General features: G+C 42.2%; 1 protein-coding gene across 2 annotated transcripts in view; it reads right to left on the bottom strand.

The window, feature by feature from the left end:
* Nucleotides 1–926: 926 nt before the first annotated feature.
* The window catches only part of SCPEP1 (serine carboxypeptidase 1), a 15,828-nt gene continuing 3,683 nt past the window's right edge, over nucleotides 927–13,071 (bottom strand). The window contains exons 2-13 of one of the 2 annotated variants that reach the window (XM_026861052.1): nucleotides 11,643–11,788; nucleotides 10,619–10,708; nucleotides 9,550–9,705; nucleotides 8,992–9,066; nucleotides 8,716–8,788; nucleotides 7,686–7,723; nucleotides 7,377–7,505; nucleotides 5,796–5,880; nucleotides 4,873–4,986; nucleotides 4,103–4,240; nucleotides 2,473–2,636; nucleotides 927–2,349 (exon numbers count right to left, since the gene is read on the bottom strand). In XM_026861052.1, the coding sequence (XP_026716853.1) occupies nucleotides 2,284–2,349; nucleotides 2,473–2,636; nucleotides 4,103–4,240; nucleotides 4,873–4,986; nucleotides 5,796–5,880; nucleotides 7,377–7,505; nucleotides 7,686–7,723; nucleotides 8,716–8,788; nucleotides 8,992–9,066; nucleotides 9,550–9,705; nucleotides 10,619–10,708; nucleotides 11,643–11,717 (1,203 nt within the window). In that variant the 5' untranslated portion in view covers nucleotides 11,718–11,788 and the 3' untranslated portion in view covers nucleotides 927–2,283. The remainder of the gene's footprint in view (nucleotides 2,350–2,472; nucleotides 2,637–4,102; nucleotides 4,241–4,872; nucleotides 4,987–5,795; nucleotides 5,881–7,376; nucleotides 7,506–7,685; nucleotides 7,724–8,715; nucleotides 8,789–8,991; nucleotides 9,067–9,549; nucleotides 9,706–10,618; nucleotides 10,709–11,642; nucleotides 11,789–13,071) is intronic. The other variant, XM_026861053.1, reaches the window with a different exon arrangement.

The raw sequence follows: 13,071 nt of genomic DNA, 5'->3' as shown, positions 1-13,071 counted from the left end.
TTACAGGTTCTGCTGGACAAGGTGACCTACTTTTTTGATGATCTAGAGCTGTGATGCACCAGTTATAAAGCCTTTAGTGAAATAAAAGGAAGGAATCTTTCTTGATATTAGATTGCTCCTTTTTTGTTGTTTGCATTTAAATGGACACTACTTCAGAGCCTGTCTCCATGGGCAAGTATTTTTATTCTAACATGTTTAGATTCAGCACAGCCCTTAAAACCAACAAATTGCCACCAACCTTCTTGAAACCATCTTTTTTCCTCATAAGCCATCTCTTTGCCAACAGAAAAACCTGCAGAAGCTAAACCAAATCAGGACAAGAAACAGATGTCTCAGGCCTATCACTGAGCACAAGCTCTAGGCAATGTGAATGAATGTCCCATTTGATAAACAAATGCAAGAACAGCAGTAAATGCTTGTTTCTGGAGATATCATCTTCTCAATTCTTTCCCTCTATCAAGCCCCCTAGTATTATTTGTTTAGGCATAATGCAAAGAGTATTGTAGGATTTGGGACTACAAGCCAACTCAAACTGCCCAGGCTCAGACATACTTATTTGCTTGGTGAGCTAATTTAAAATATTCCAAGAATGCAGATGTGCAGATTTACACACCTCCAGGACCCTCCTCTTATTCTTCTTCAACAAGAAAGACAACAGGAACAACTGCTAGGTTGAGCTTGGCTAGCCATTCTGGGTTGCCCTTCACGCTCTGAAGCGGTGCATTTTGTGGAAAGGATGGGAGGGCTGTGTCCCCAGTGCAAGTGCTCCTCATCCTGTGATGCAGTCACAGGGGAGAGCACAGACCTGAACCCTTCCCTCTCAAGCATGGCTGCATCTGCTCTCACTGGCAGGGGCTTTACACTGAAAAGCCCAAACAGAAAAGATGCTTTTCAAGCAGTGAAATCAATGTGATGCTGAAGAGAGATGAATTAGACTTATTGCATTTATTGAAAAATGTGTTTAAAAAAAAAATAATCTGGATTTGCATTGCTAAAGTTCTCAAGAATACAGTTCATGCAGAGACCATGAAGGAAAGCAATTATTAGGTGCCAATACTCCAGCTGCTGGGTGATTGCATGTGTTTACACAGCATTATGCTTCAGTCTTTGCTAAGACAACACTACTGGACATTTCATGACAGTTTCAGTTGCTGGAGTAATTGAGGGGTTGCTATTTAGGATTCTGACAGCTGGAACAAGCTGTTGTGCCTCCTATCAGACACCAATAAACAACAGCCACTTTGCGGTCCATAGCAGATGTCAAATGATGTGTCTGACAAAGTCTCCTCTTGACTGTAATATATGAAAAAAAAAGTTTCAAACTAAGAGGTCTCTGCAAGACTTTAAAAAAGCTCTAGAAAAATATGGATCAAGATATTGGTTGTATATTGTATATCCTTTTTTTAAAAACTGCTATTATCTTTCAGAATTATGCTAGTATTGTTCAAACAATGCTCTCCTTTCCACTTTCCGGGCTAAGTTCAGAAGATTTTAAGAGGCTTCTGTCCATTAGGATTCTCTTCTGTACAAAAAGAGGGTATTAACAGGGCTCCTTCTGCAGCGTACAGGAAAGCAGGAATTCCTGCTGGATGTGCTTTAGGTGTTAAGGCTACAGGCAAAGTTTAAGTAACGGTCAGTAAAGAGGATGAAAACAAGAAACAAATGGTCAGATGAAAAAGGTCACATCTTCCTCTGGAAGGGTGTTTTTCTCCCTCCATAGCACAGGAAACCTGAAGAATCTTGGATCCTAACTCAGGAACCTCAGCAAGATGAGATGGACTGCAATACTTCTAGGGCAGGTCCTCAGCATCTTCATATCTTCAGCTTTTAATCCAGCCAGGTGACTGAAGCAGAGTACTGAGGACAAAGGAAGGAACATTCCACAGCCTCATGAAACCCATTAGCTCTCTGAGAGGAACAAACAGCAAATCTATCGGGACTCAAATCAGGTTTAGTCTTGGTGAGAGCGTTCAGGGAAGGGCAGCTTTTTACAAAACCCACAAATCCTTCCAAGTCAAAGGCAAAGGCTCAGAGCTAGTTGTTTATGACAGTGAACTTCCCTCTGGAACAGTCATTATGAACAGTGTTAAGGCAGCAAATCACAGCTTACAAATTCAAAAGCAGTAACTCATTCAAGGAAAAAAAATGCCTTTTCATAAGTGCTTGCGCACATTATCAGCAAGATCAGAGAGGCCAAGTGTCCAAAAATCCACTGTTCCTCCTGCGGCTTATTATTCTGGACTCACATTTGGCAGGAAGCCATACCAGCTGGCCTCCCCTTCCCTAGGGCTGCTGTTGGGTCACCATCCTGACCATTTTCAGAGCCATCTCTCCTTGATCAGATGGTACCTAGCACAGAAATGAGACCACACAGTAAGCAGCTGCTATAAAGAAGCAGAAAGCAACCATATATGCATCTTCAGTTTTCCTGGTGATAATGGTGCACCCAACCCCAAGAAGTACATTACTCACCATGTGCCCAGCCTTAAGAATCCAGAAGAAAGCGAAGTTCTCATAGGCCTTGTGGAAAGCAGCTGTCTCAGTGGATTCTGGAGACACATAGAGTGCCTTCCACCTTTGCTGGCTGAACTGGTCCAGATTAGGCCATTTTAATTTCCGAATCCATGCCTCCTGGCCTGTTAGAGATAAGAGGTATGCTCAATTACCGATCCTGACACAGCAGCTTGGGAGTCCCAGTTCAGCTGGATGCCCACTGTGCTAGATAGCAATACAGCAGGGTTCTCAGACAGTCTGTTCTAAAAACAAGGTTGCTATGCCTAGGAAAATGACCAAGGCTGTTTTCAGGACAAGCTGAAACAAACCAACAGAGGGACAAGAGAAAAAGAAAACAGTGAAGATGTGTGTGAAATGGACTTAAGATTGCACAAGTTGCAGCCCTAGCAATTCTGACATATTTTGCTTTACTCCTAAAACACCTTGAATGTCCTGCCACAGAGGAGGATCCGCCACACGAAGTCCCCCCCTTGGAAATCAGAAGGGACACTGCTTCTGTTTGTTAAAGTCACTCATCAAGAAGAGCCTGGAAAGGTTTTGTTTTCAAGTGCCCGTTAAAAAAGGTGGAGGTCAAGACAACAAAAAGACCAGTTCTATGACACCAAGAGGGACAAAGCTTCAGCCTACCTCTGAACTACTGGAAGAATTTACATGTTAACTGCCACTCAATTTTAGCTCAAAACGTGATAAACTGGAGCACTGCTAACTGCTAATCTGTTTTGACAGCCTAAATACTCTGTTTTCTGATTTATTGATTGCTATGTTGTTCATGAAGGTCATCTGAATATCTAAGTGGGCAGAGACAGACAAAGGATAAAGCCTTTCACAACACAGGAAGATTTTTGCCCAGTCTGGGACTGCAGATTATTTAAATCAATAAGTAAAGGTGAATAGAATAGAGCAGGGCAGTCTCACAGCATACAGCATTTCAGCAACATTTGGCCTGGCTCCCAAACTGCCACTTGATCAAGGCTGTATCTTGCAAGTGGCAAGGGACAAAGCCTTGAGTGGCCAAGCCACACATTACTGAGCAGCAGGTGTGATCACTCTTCAACTGCACCCTCCTCAGGTAATTACCCTTGTTTCATCTCACCTGGCCCCGTGCTCTCTGCTGCAGGTCGCTCACTGAAGGCTGACCTGCATTGTGCAAATCTGTAGCCTTTGCCCCAGAGAACAGGATCTTCAAGGCACACCAGGACAAGAGAGGATAATCTTCATATATTTATCCATCTATCCTCATTCTTCATTTATGAATGAGCATACATATATATATACAGGTCTATCCAGAAGAATTATGTGAATTATTAGCTACCTACTTATTTATGGGCTTCACTGAAACAAGCAATTATTGATGTTGCGGATCTATTTCCCAACAGTATAATGGAGGTAAAGAAACTGCCTCTCTCAAAAGGATGTAAACAAAACTTACTAGGAGCTGTTCGTTTATGACTGTAGTTTTTCAGCATTGCCAGTTAAGATAGGAGATTTGCACAGAAGACTGCAGAGACCCAGGTGCCAATATTACTGGCAACTTCATGTTCTACTTGTCGTACGTTCTGTTCCCAACCCCAGTCAAGAAGTCCCTTACCCATGGTGTCAACAATGAGATCCAGCTGCCCATTATAGACTGTAACACTGACGTTGGCTGCCAAAAGCTGATCAACAATATCAATGACAGGTTTCATGAAGTCCTCAGCCATGTTCTCAAAGACTTTTCTGGACTGACCTGGTTGGAACCAGAAGGAAGACAAATTTTAACTGGTGAAAAATGTCATCCCCAAGCTGGGACAGAAGCAACTGGCTAAGGGCTCTAAAATGCCTAACAACCAGTCTGAGCCCAAAGTGGCAGCCAGGGATTTACCAGTCTGAGGAACTAAAGAGAACCAGAAAGCAGCCATGCTCCTGCTGGAGCTCACACAGCACTGTAGCTTCTGGCTCCTGTTATACACTGACAGGGTGCTGGCATCAGTCCTTTAAGCCTTCCTTTCCGTTTTATGCACCCCCTTCCACACCATGAAGCATTACATGATACCAGATTTCTGGCAGATTAAAACTGACAGGAATTTTAGCAAGATTTCATGAAAGACAGAAAACAGCTGCTGAGATATGGAGGATATTCTTCCTCTCTGTGTATTTTTAGCTGCTTGACTAAAGATAGATACAAGCAGCAGAACCAGAACCACATGTGCTCCCACGGGCCTGCCCCATGACATGTTTGTTTCGGAGAATAAGTCCTCTTCTTAGGGCCAAAGACAATGAAAATCTAATGTGACTGCTTGCTACAGTAATGTATCTTCCTATGGACTACAATACTGTAAATGGCAATAATTAGATCCACACTAGCAGATAGGAAAGTACCTCCCCATTTCACACAGTCAGGAATAATTTTTAGCTTCTTTCTGATGGGTCCATTCATCAATTCATTTAGGCTGTCCTTATGCATATTTTTGACATGGCGCCGGTAAAGTCCTACTGAAAAACAAAGAACACACTTTGATTAATGGCACATTTAAGACAGTCAACCTGCAGAGATAATAATTTTCAGTGTTACAGTCATGGCCAACAAACTCTTTTCTAATGAAAATGCAACACCAGGGAGAGAGATTTGCTTACTTTTACTAGAAACCCCTGAAGTCAATCCTTATTTAGGTCAGGGGATGATACAGGAAGAACCCAACCATTCATTTCTACTTCTGTCTAACACAGCACTTTTTCAAGAGACCAGCTTCTGCTTTTGCCACTTGTCACAGACACAATTTCTTCTCCTTAACAGACCAGTTATTTTTGAGCTGCAGTGCTTTACTTTTGGGAGTTAGCTGTGCTGTTCACCTTCCCTGCTGAAGCCAATAGAAAAAGAGCTTGAAAGAAACTCTATACATGTGTTTTTCATGCACAAACATCATGGAGAGTTTAATCAGACTATTTATATTGATGAGACATTTTTGTGTTCTATCTTGAAGACAGAAATGAAAGACATTAAGAGGAAGTAACTTAAAGGTCATAAAACTATGTTGCAATTATACTTGACTACTTCCTTGGTGTAATTTGTGCAGGATGTATAGGTGGAGGTGTAATCTGTAGAAGGGTTGTTCCACATTCCTATTTATCCCTATTTATGCAAGAGCAAACAAGTTCTGCTCAGGACAATATCAATATCCTTTGGATCTGAAGGACCCATTTTAAGGATATGCTAAATTGAGGCTGTTCCCTCTGCCAAAGTTGAAGGTATATGAATGCAAACATAGGGCCTCAGAAGCTTGAGTACTTTAAATACAACTTACTGAGATGGAAATTTTCTTGTTCATTTAATTTCATTTCTGGAACCTCCTTAGTCATGATGTTATAAAAGTTCACGTTGTCTGTGTTCTGAAAATACAAGATAGTTTCAGTAACACCATAACAAAAAGGTTTCTCAGATATGAGGAACAGACTCTCTTCTGGAAAAAAAGAGATAAGTAATCCTAAATAAAGGACCCTGTGACCTGCCACTTCATCTTCATGTCAGGAAGATACTTATGGAGAAACTTTGGTTCCACATTTGCTTTGTGGAGTGGGAAGAGATTTCTCAAGTCTGTATTGTTCACACATGGGTTGTGCCAGAGATGCTATTTACTTCTCCAAAACGGATGTGAAGCTACAGGAAGCCTTACACCATGCAAATGACTCCAGATTCTCATTACTCATTATAGAGCTGCAATGCCAGATGATACTTTCAGATGGTGTCTTCTGCTAGATCTAGTCTAGCCTAATGCTGCCTCTTGCTCAACATCCTCCCAACCTACAACCCTTCAAAATCTAAACTTCTTCCTCAATAACAAGGCGATGGGTATTAGCCACCCCTGCTGACATTTGGATGCATCCACAAACTGTAGAATGGCAGTTCTGATGCAGACAGCAGACTGCCCGCATCCAAAGGACAAGTGTGATCACTGTTGCCATTAGATAAGTTACTCAAGATTCCTGAAGTCCTGCTTTACTCAATTTTTGTCCTGATGCATAGTCAGAAATCAGCTCACAACAGCAACCCTAGAAGGGCTGAAGTGCCTGCACCCTGACAGTGATATCAGGACTGGGAGAAGACAAGCAGACTTGAAAAGCAACCACAAGTGCCTTGCAAACATTAAGAAGTGAAACCAACTACATGCAAGGCACTGTCAGTTACAAAACAAAAAACAAAAAACAAAAAACAAAAAAAAAGAAAAAAAAAAAAGATAAAGGAAAGGAAGCAGCTCCCTGCTAGTCTTTCCATTTGAGGAAGCAAGAGTCTTACTTATACTAGAACAAAAGCATAAGAATGAATGAGATTCTGGAGCAACCCTTCAACAGGAAAAACAAGAGCAAAACTTCACCTTTTACGCTGAACTTGCTAAATAACAAGATGTACCCACAGTAACAGGACATAACTTGAGGTTCCTTTCCATCCTGTGCACCTTTTGTAGCTCTTTAAATACAGATCTATGCTTAACTTGAAATTTGTGTCTTGCTGGATAAAGTTTTCAATATTCAAACCAAAGCTTTTAATGAGACAAAGCCCATTTAAGTTGAATCTGGATTCTATAGAAATCAGCGGGACTAGTTGCATGCTAAAAATTAGCTGTCTAGTTAAGTGACGTGCCAAGCTGAAACCTTGATGCAATACTGCAAGTGGGTCGCCCTACCCATTGCCTCTTACAATCACACAGTGGCACACAGCAAACAAACAGATCTTTTACATCAGCACCAGGATAAAACAAATACTGGTAAAAAGGACTGGGCAGGGAGTTGGAGAATTCACACCAACCCAGTGCTCACAGAAAGGATAACCTGCAATTGTGTGCCTCCCCAGGCACCAGTTAGTTATTAATGCTGGTCAAAGATCTTACCTCTTCAATGACACCTTCAGCCTTGCCCCAGAGCTCAGTGGCCAGCCCATATTGATTTTTATTTATTGCATCCATTATTTCTCTGGCAACAGCAGTCACCTCTGCTAGACCATTATCATCAAGGAGAGACTGGAAGACAAACACAAAGGAGGACAGCTTTAACTAAAATTTCACATTCAGGTCTCGCTAACAGTCTCCATACATTCGAGGGGTTTATTCCAGCTAAGAGCTAACCTTAAAAATCAACATGCATTTATACCATATGTATAAGGAATCAGGTGAGGACCAAGAGTTTAAGAAGGTACTTACAGTGCTGTAAAGGTAGGGCCCCCAAGACAGCACAGAGTCTAAAGAAACAGAACATATTTCAAACATCTAAGTTTTTAAGATACAATTTCCTTTACTTTTCTTCTACTGTAGCAAGAATGATTCTGACAAAAATATACAGAGATTAATTAATCAGTAAAAAGTACTGTCAGCTCAGTTTAGCCCAAAGCTTATGTACCACAAAGCAGGTTCTTTACAAATCCTGAGAACCAATAAAAATGATGCAACATCATTAAACCCCTAAACATGAATTAGTGAAATTTATTTAAAGCACAGACATGTTCTTACCAAAATATTCTTAACTCCATCACTGCAGCACATTGCTAGAACATGGGAAGAGATCTGACAAGTGAATGGGCATTTGTCTAAACTGATCTGTTTGCAAAAACTACAGGGGAAAAAAAAATCTACTTATAAAACAAATCTGTTTTATAACAAGACTGTTCATAAGGCCTCACGAATCAGCTGATAGGAGACAGACAGGAGTTTGCTTGATACGGTCCCATGCTGCAGAGAATCTGGGAAGCCTGCCCTTGCAAATCTCATTAAAAGAGCAAGAGTCCTGCAATTGGCTTTTTGTCCTCCACCAGACACACACTCTATCTTTCCAGGTCTGTGAGCACATCAGTTCCTCAGCACAAGATCTTCTTGTGAAAAGAAAGAAAACCTCAGGTGCAACCTTGTCAATTATTTGATGGTCACATTTAAGTGCAGTAGGTCCTACCAAGACACCTCAGAGGCTGTGAAATGTCCCTGTGTAGGGATATTTCCACTCTACCTCCCTTCAAATGCAAGTACGCTCCTCAGGGACTCTGCTCTCATAATCTAGATAAAGGTAGATTCTTCAATCACAGCTTGCAATGTCAAAGCATTTCTTTCTGATTTACCAAGGCTCACTAGAGATTTAATTCACTTAAGGCAGGCCTGGCATTTCTGAGTCTAGCTACCCATGGAATGATTAAAACAACAAAACAACAGCAAACCACCCACACTCTGAGGATTTTAAACGTACCCAAAGGAGAAATCCATGAGTCTCCAAGAGCAGTCCCCATGAAATTGCACTTTATGGACCCTTTTTGAACAGCCTTGGTGAATAAGAGGAAAATCAAACAAACAAACAATCAACTTCCAGTTAAATATTCATGACTCTACAACCAGTTTTCTTTAAGGGAAAAATTAAGTAGCAGTCTGAATTTGGCAGCAGGGACAGCGCATTCCAGGAAATATTAGTACTCATAGAACACGACGTTTTAATGTGAAAAGTGAACTACATCCTCCAACCACTTACCTCCTGCAGCTCTAAAGCAATCCCAGCAGCCATTTTACCTCCATAAGATTCAGAAAATATGTAGAATGGGATGGTCTGGAGAGAGAGAAGCCCCACAGTGAACCCGTTAGGCAGAGGACAGACGAAACCTCCAACCATCTCCCACATGCCACAGAACCCAGGCGCTACCTGTTCATCTCTTGCTTTCAAACACTGAATATTTTTCTGATTCTAAACTGAAGATAAGATTTCTGTAACATCCTGGTGTAATTACTGGGGAAGTTTTGAAGCAGACACATCAGTATTTTGGAACCAGAAACAGCCATGATCCTATATGCCTCTCGGATCATAAGATAAAAGCGATGGGATGGATTATTGTTTAACTAGCATCAAATTCAAGTTACAACTTCTGAATTGTGGGAAATATGAGGCAGTGGTTATACCTGCACTGACTCCCACCAAATGCATGCTACCTAGTGGCAAATGCTGCCCACCTGGAAGTCTATTCACTAATTCTTTTTGAGATCTGTTTAAAAGCAAAGAAAAATATGATTCTAACCACAAATTCAATTAACTTACCTGGAATTCTGTCCTACATGTGAAGAATTCTCCAAGAAAAACCATCATATCAGAAACTACTGTGGTAAGGTTTTTGGCAAACAAGCTACAATCATCCACATAACTGAATCCAGCGCCCACAGGATTATCCACAAACAAGATACTAGCTGCCTGCAACTGTACAAGCAGAAAGAAGGTTTGTATGAGATCTCAGTTCAGCACCAGTGAAAACCTTAGTTCTGATGGCATAAATGATTAACCGAGCCACCAAATCTCTGGCCCCGAAAGAACTCGCAGAAAAATTAAGTGCAAGTCCAAAAGAGAGAATGGTACAGGTTATACTTGTCTGTCTGAAGGTAAAATCAGAGGGTTTTTCTTTTGGGTTGCTGGGCTTTTGTTAAATTGTTATAGCAGATGCTACAGTTGTACAGTGACAAGCGTATAAATAAAATCCGTAGATCAGCAAACAGCTAGCACAGCTCAAAGCAGTGAGGCTCACAAATAAGGAAGTACAACATAAGGTCTTTCAATTTGCTCAATCTGCAACAAGAAAGGCATCCAAAAAATCCCAGGGATCCAAGGGCAGGTCACCCATATGGTCTAGGGAACTCCAGAGCAGTTAGACTACCGGTAGCTCAGAGCACAAACGCATTTCATTGAATAAACTTCCACCTTCATAGGCAGCTGTAATTTGTTTTCCCTTGAAGGCCACACTGGACTCAGAATTACGAGCCATTGGTTATACATTGCCTGCCATCCAGAAAAACCTCCACGACTGTACGCAATGCAGCTGTGATCTGAAATAACATCCTTCTAGAACTTCCCCGCTCTCAGCTTCCCAGACACCTGCAATTCACAAGTTCATGGAAGCCCAGGCATATTCCATCAAATCAACTGGTCTATTCTTCAGTTCTTAACAAGGTTATTCCTATAAACTGATTTATTAGCCATACTATTTTAAGATGAAAGATTATAGTTCTGTTGAACTTTAAATGAATACTGTTCTGTGCATTTTTGCACAGCAATCGTCTGCTTACACAAGCAACAAATATTTGCAATCAGTAATTAGAATCTGAACTCTCTACTATACCCAGGTTGTATTTCTTGGTTTCATCTCTTTGTCTAATGGACCAATCTCTTCAAAGTTCCCAAATCCACAGCCTGAAGCTCCTGGACCTCCCTGTGAAGAAATACCAAATGACAAATAAGTAAAAAAGCAGCATGGTATAGATATGACAGACAGGAGAAAAATAAAAGCAAGCCAGTAAGTAGAAAGACAGATGGTAAATTTTAAACAAATGGCTTTTGCACTACATGTTAATTTGCAAAGCAGGCTCTCTTCCTCATTGTCTTTCATTATTGTACACATGCCATTTCTGAAAGCAAGAATTTAAACAGAGAAGCAATCACCCACTGTGAAAGCATCTAATAAGTTGCATGCTACATAAGTGCAGTTTGAAAACCCTTCCCCTTATTCCCTTAATACCAAATGCAGAAGTTAGCTATCTACAGAGGTTTGCAAGTCATTAATTTTATCAGCATGTACAGCATGTGCATTTCACTCTGAAGAAACAAGCCAGAAAGAAAAAGACCAAGTCATCCGGTGATTATATTCCACATTAAGTTCTGAAACATACTGCTGGAGGTGAATGTGGAGCACACACCACCACCTTTTATCAAACTGTGATTGAATGGGACCGATGTCTAAACAATGAGAGTCTTGTTTACATTTAGAAATCTTTCCAAATATCTGATTATTTTATCTACTCTCTCTCTGAACACTGTTTAGACTGTAAGCTCTTCAGGAAAGGAGCTGTGACACCACCATGTACTTGTAGTGTCTGGCACAAAAAGCACTACTGTTGTGTAAAAAGTAAGAACCACCTCTACTTCTGTAATTTACCTTGATGGAAGGTGAGCAGTTGAGGATACCCCACAATTACAGAATGATATTTTCATTATTTCTTCCTAACCTGAATACTTCATTTACCAGGTGAATCATTTAGAATCAGACAATTTTGAACCCTGATTCTGTAGAGCTCAAAGATATCTATCAGACTGAACCAGGCACATGTGGAAAGAACTATCCCTTAAGTGGTTTTCACCAAACTTACCTGAAGCCACAAGATGAGAGGTAATTCTGTGAAGTCTTTTGTTGGGTTATTTGCATAGTAGAGCCACCAAAACATGTGGGCCTTACTTCGAACTTGCACATATCCCCACAGCTCCTTGGGTTCTTGGGATTGCCTTAGAACTACACCTTGGGGGGGAAATAAAAATCAGCTAGGTAAAAAGGCTCAGTTTTGGGCTTATCCACCAGATTTGTTCCAAAACATTACATTTCAATCTTGGGTGTGATAATTAGAAGTGCTTCCATTAAAAAAAATTACTGTAAGAAACCTGCCTACACTTACACCCACGCACGTAGCTGAGTTATCATCGATGAATGAAGTTAAGCATCTAATTAAGTGCTTACTTATCAGGGCCTGACAATACCGCTGCTGCAGAAATAGCAGCCCAATAACTATGATAATTTTTTCTACCAGGGAAGCATTTAAAGCCTTTTCAAGGCCTGGGCTGAAAGCACAGCCCCACTAGACAAAATGGAATAACTCACACCAGCTTCAGGGGCACCAGGGCTCCGACGCTTTGATTTGAGTCTCTGGGAAGATCAAATAATTGTACAGTCCCCAATGAGAGTAAATGTAGGATAGACAGAGGGGTCACGTCTAAGCAAACCCAAGATCTAATCCTAAATTCAATTAAGTCAGTATAGTCTTGTCAACTTGAGCACTCAGTCTATTCTCCATCTAGGACAGAGACGCTTTCCCAGAAAGAGAGCTTTGAAATTACATCCCTTAATCTTCTCAGTCATGACAGAAGGCAGCAGCCCACTGGAGAAGCAGCAAAAAGCTTTTTCAAGCCACAGTGCCCAGCCTTTGCTGATCCACGGGCCACAGCGCTGAACAAGTTACTCAGCATGGGTAACATCACACGTTGTTGATGAGCCCTCACTGCAACAGCGGTGACAACCCGATACGGCTGGTTTGCTCCTTCCAGCCCCCGACCTGAAGGGTCTCGCAGGTAGAACACTGCGGCCCAGGACCTCTGCTCCTGCCAGCCAGGATCCGGCAGCACCGCAGGAACTCCTGCTTACAGGCACGGGGCCTCGAGCGGCTTCTTCATCATCCCTCGCAGCTGCCAAGGAACACAGGAGGGTCTGGGGGTGTTTTTCAGGGAGGACAGGTGACAGCTGAGGGTAAAACAGCGACGAGAAGAGCTGCCCCTGGCTCGTGGGGAGCCTCTCCCACCCGCTTTATCCAGGTGAACCAACTGGGTCCTGAATTCCCACGTTCCTGCCCCAAAAGGGTTCCCTGGGGCTCCGGGGGGCGCAGACCCCGTCAGCCGGGCCGGGAGGGGCCAACTCCCCAGGCCGCGATCGTCCCCGGCAGAGACACGGCGAAGCCCCCGCGGGGGCCGCACACGGGCCCGCTCCGAGCTCGACCTGCTCCCACCCCCAGCGCCGGCGCTTCTGCCGCCCCT

This window comes from Athene cunicularia (assembly GCF_003259725.1).
Source record: "Athene cunicularia isolate RWA chromosome 18 unlocalized genomic scaffold, athCun1 chr18_part1, whole genome shotgun sequence".
NCBI lineage: Eukaryota > Metazoa > Chordata > Aves > Strigiformes > Strigidae > Athene > Athene cunicularia.
This window is presented reverse-complemented; position numbering and strand designations above follow the sequence as displayed.